The sequence below is a fragment of the Anneissia japonica genome, unplaced genomic scaffold (genome assembly GCF_011630105.1).
Source record: "Anneissia japonica isolate Jap-2015-1 unplaced genomic scaffold, ASM1163010v1 scaffold667_len338742_cov159, whole genome shotgun sequence".
Classification (NCBI taxonomy): Eukaryota; Metazoa; Echinodermata; class Crinoidea; order Comatulida; family Comatulidae; genus Anneissia; species Anneissia japonica.
The window spans coordinates 98,281-102,533 of NW_022705208.1; the positions used below are offsets into that span (position 1 = coordinate 98,281).

The 4,253-nt window shown below is 35.5% G+C and overlaps 1 protein-coding gene across 1 annotated transcript in view; it reads right to left on the reverse strand.

Annotated features, from left to right (window-relative positions):
* Nucleotides 1-528: 528 nt before the first annotated feature.
* LOC117105412 (beta-1,4-galactosyltransferase 6-like) overlaps nucleotides 529-4,253 on the reverse strand; it is an 11,118-nt gene continuing 7,393 nt past the window's right edge. Inside the window, exon 7 of the mRNA XM_033246538.1 lies at nucleotides 529-715. Coding sequence (XP_033102429.1) covers nucleotides 559-715 — 157 coding nt within the window. The 3' untranslated portion in view covers nucleotides 529-558. The remainder of the gene's footprint in view (nucleotides 716-4,253) is intronic.

A 4,253-nucleotide genomic window follows, 5' to 3' on the forward strand; every position in this document is an offset into this window, starting at 1 on the left:
TTAAAGATTTTTTGATGACAGTTGATTAAATTATTTAAACGCAATTTGCGTTTTGTAAGGTGCTTAATCAAGTTACATCTAGGATAAACTCAAAACTACCGTGATATGCATAAACATTTTTGCTCTTAGTCATTAAATCGCTATGAACTGAAAATGCACTTTCCTATGCAAGGGCTATTATCTCGCTATTATCATTGCAGCCATAGTTCAAGTCTCACTAATAACATCGCAGAGAATTTGGTTTTCGTTTTTTTTTTCTTTTTTTCCCACTTCATTAAAATTATATTGGTTTTCCGTGTTTTTTTTACTTTATACCTTTTAACGACTTTTCTTTTTGTTGCAGTTTCAACTTCATTTTTCATTAAAGCAATGGGGAAAAGCCCTATGTTCTGTAGTTCAAATAGACATAGTAAGTCTAGTTATTATTATTATTATTATTATTATTATTATTATTAATAGTAATAATAAAACTATTATTTAACAGTATATAATTGGCAACAACGATGACATTAATAACGCCAATGATTAAATAACACTAACATTTATTCTCCTATATTCCTATGAGTCATCGTAATCAATGTCTAATATTATTTTTTGAATATTAACGGCAATGTTTGTATACAGCGGATACAGATTTATTATTGGTTCGTCATATTTAAGATTATTGAGACCATCGATGAACTGCCGCTTTTTCCAGTGGTTCAAGTAAGAAACTCTGCGGAGAAAAAATATTCAGACCAGTTAACACTTATTATTATTATTATCTATATATCTATATCTTCATTAATATAATCGTCATCATTACCAGTGTCAGTGTTATCGTTCTCGTAAGTCATTCACATATATATCAGTAAAGAAAGGTGAGTATTTTATATCAAGTATAATGGGTAAAATAATACGGTACCGTAACATGTGATATTAACTGTAAGCGATCACGTGGTATTAGTGTAATAATGCCGGAAATGGCAGCCCCAATGCAATTTTCTTTTCCTGAGGCCCCCTTTAATATTATTGTATCATTATTGCTTTTTAAATTTAAATAATTTAAACCTCAGCTTTATCATGGGTTGGTGGTGGCGTTGAAGTTGAAGTATAAAATGTTATGTCTGTCATTTCCAGATGGCCGGAAATGGCGCCCTTGGACTAAAAAATTGAATGATGATGATAATGATGATGATAATGAGAATGATGATGATGTGATGATAATGATACTGATGGTGATGATGCTGATGATGGTGATGATAATGATTGGAGCAGACGAAATATCTAGGTCTATACTGCTTTCTGAGTTTGATCCTGCAAGTGAGGCGGAAATAAATGATATTGTTAGAAGTTCGCCTTTGAAATCTGGTCATGATGCCTTTATTCCTATCATAACTAATATTGTAAATAAATCTCTTTGAAGTAGGTCTTTTCCTGATGCGTTGAAAGTTGCGCATGTTTTTCCTACTTTGAAAAAACCCAGCCTAGATCCTGAGGTACTCAAAAATTACAGACCTGTTTCTAATTTAAGCTTTCTTGGTAAGATAATTGAAAAAGGTAGTGTCTAAACGATTATTGGCCCATGTTAAAGAACATACTTTACTTGATTCGTTCCAATCTGCTTACAAAGCACATCATAGCACTGAAACAGCCACAATGGTTCAAAATTTATATCCTATCTATTCGGGATATAATTTGCAAATATAACTTGTCCTACCATGTTTATGCTGACGATACTCAGATTTACCTCTCGTTTAAGCCGTCCATGACGCAACTTCACCTATCTTTAGAATCACTCGAAAATTGCATTTCCGAGTTACGTGTTTGGATGAAGCAAAACTTCTAAAATTGAATGATGACAAAACTGAATACATACTTCTTGGGTCACGCCAACAATTGGAAAAACTTCCACTGAGTAATATTGGGGAAACCATAATAGGCTCTGCTGCGCAGGTCAGAAATCTTGGTGATACTATGGATGCTAATATGACAATGAGTAGACACATTTCAACATCTTCATTTTATTTACGTAACATTAGAAGCATTAGGAAATCATTGACAATGCAGCTGCTGAACAACTTCTTCACTCATTTGTTACTTCACGCCTTGACATGGGTAACTCGCTCTTGCATGAACTTCCACATAAACAAATCCAACGGCTTCAACTCATTCAGAATGCTGCTGCACGAGTAGTTACCAAGTCATCCAAGTACTCACATATAACAAATACTCTGATCTTTACATTGGCTTCCGGTACAGCACCGCATTGTATTTAAGATATTATTAATAGTTTTTAAAGGTATAAATGGTTTGGCACGTGACTATGTTGCTGACATGTTTCGGCCTTATATTCCTGGGCGTAACTTGCGCTCTTGTGACAAACTATTTTTACATCAACCAAAGTCATATCACTCTTACGGTGATCGAGCTTTTAGTATTGCTGCTCCACGTCTTTGGAAGGCTTTGCCTTGCTCCGTCAAACACATTAAATCTTTAAATTTGTTTAAAAAAATCTCTTCACCGACGCGTATAGAGAACCTTGATGTTTCTCTGTTGAATTTATATTAATAATAAAAAAAAAAATGATACCACTTTTACTCTGTCGACGCAATGTTGCTTCTTTTGCAGTGGACGGTAGTGGAGCCCTGGGCTTATCCTGGGGTGGAAGGTGTTGATGCTCAACATACTGCCTTTGTGTATCTGCGCATACTTATAGGGGGAGCAACACAGCCTCGATGGGATAATTGGTATGCGGATCTGCTCGACATTCTTCTGGAATTCATTTGGATTTTCACCAAGGCGTATAGACTACCTTGATGTTTCTCAGTTGAATTTATATTTTTTTACAAAAAAAAATACGGATTTTTCTTGAAATTCTTCTGGGAATTATATGGATCTTGTGGTTTAATTGACTATGCGCCTTGAGCACCATTGGTGAAGATGTGCGCTTTATAAATCTTTATTATTATTATTATTGGTGACGGGCCCCAACAAGATAATTGAAGGGCCCTTGATGTGAAGCCCGGAGGCACGGATAGGCCTACAGCTTTCTAACCATTGATTGCGCAAGTGAGTCTCAAGCTCATTTTAGCTGGGAGTACCTTTAAGGGTCTTAAAAAGCACCTGATCACATCCAGAAACAATTGGCTCCGGTGGCGTCTACTAAGCGAAGCTCTTAATTAACGTGCATAATTGTTATATTAAAATATTAAAAAAAAAAATATATATATTAAAGGATGTTGAGAACAAACTGGTCAAGTTGCATATTATATTTTAATTCCTTTGAGACTTCTGGGAATTTAAGTTCAAAGTATAATACCAATAGGTGTAATGTAACAAAATACATGCCGTTTTTAAAAGCTTTAAAAATAACTCAGTACAGTACACTACAGTAATTACAATTTGTGTGAATTCTATGATATCCTGGCCTTGCGCCTTGTGTCGAGAACAAAATAGTTTAACTCCTTAGTGCATCGTACCGTGGTACTGCACTACACTACAGTAATTACAATTTGTGTGAATTCTATGATATCCTGGCCTAGCGCCTTGTGTCTTTAGTGCATCGTACCGTGGTACTGTATCGACTGAAACAAATAGCCTTTGAAATAATTCCAAGAATACGAAGCAGTTCATGGATTATTGTTGTGAAAAAAAGTGAAAAAAAAAAAATCAAAGAAGCTTGTCATGGTTATTGAAATCTTAAAAATGTTGACAATCATCTACGTACTTGCGGTGAAGCAAATCTGAAAAGTATTCATGAAGTATGCTCACCCGACCTTATTGGTGATCCGCTAACGTTAGCGGATCACCTATTGTTATTGTACGGAATCATCATCTTCAACTTTCTTATTCTTCTTTCTTTCTCCCCTTTTTTGTTCGCACGATATCTCAAAAAATGCCACGAGTTTACGCACAATCGCTGTCAGCGAACATTTGGCTTGGTCTGGATTAGTCATGGTAAGCTTTTCAACGCGCTCAGTCATGCATGACGTCATGTACGTGCAATTTTGCGTTTTTACATTATCGATCATATCAGCCTAACCAATTGCCATTTCGAAATCGTATTAAGTGAGCATTAACTTCGGGTTAATGTTGGATGTACTGTACCCTAATTTTATGCGTGCGTTTCATAATGCGCGCGCACGCGTGCGTTAAAATTTTAAAATGCTCCTAATCACTTTTTAACTTAATTAGAGCACGTTTTAGGCCATTTTGAGCATTTCAATTTTTTTTTAAATTTTCCACTACGCGCGCGCATTTTGACGCGCGCA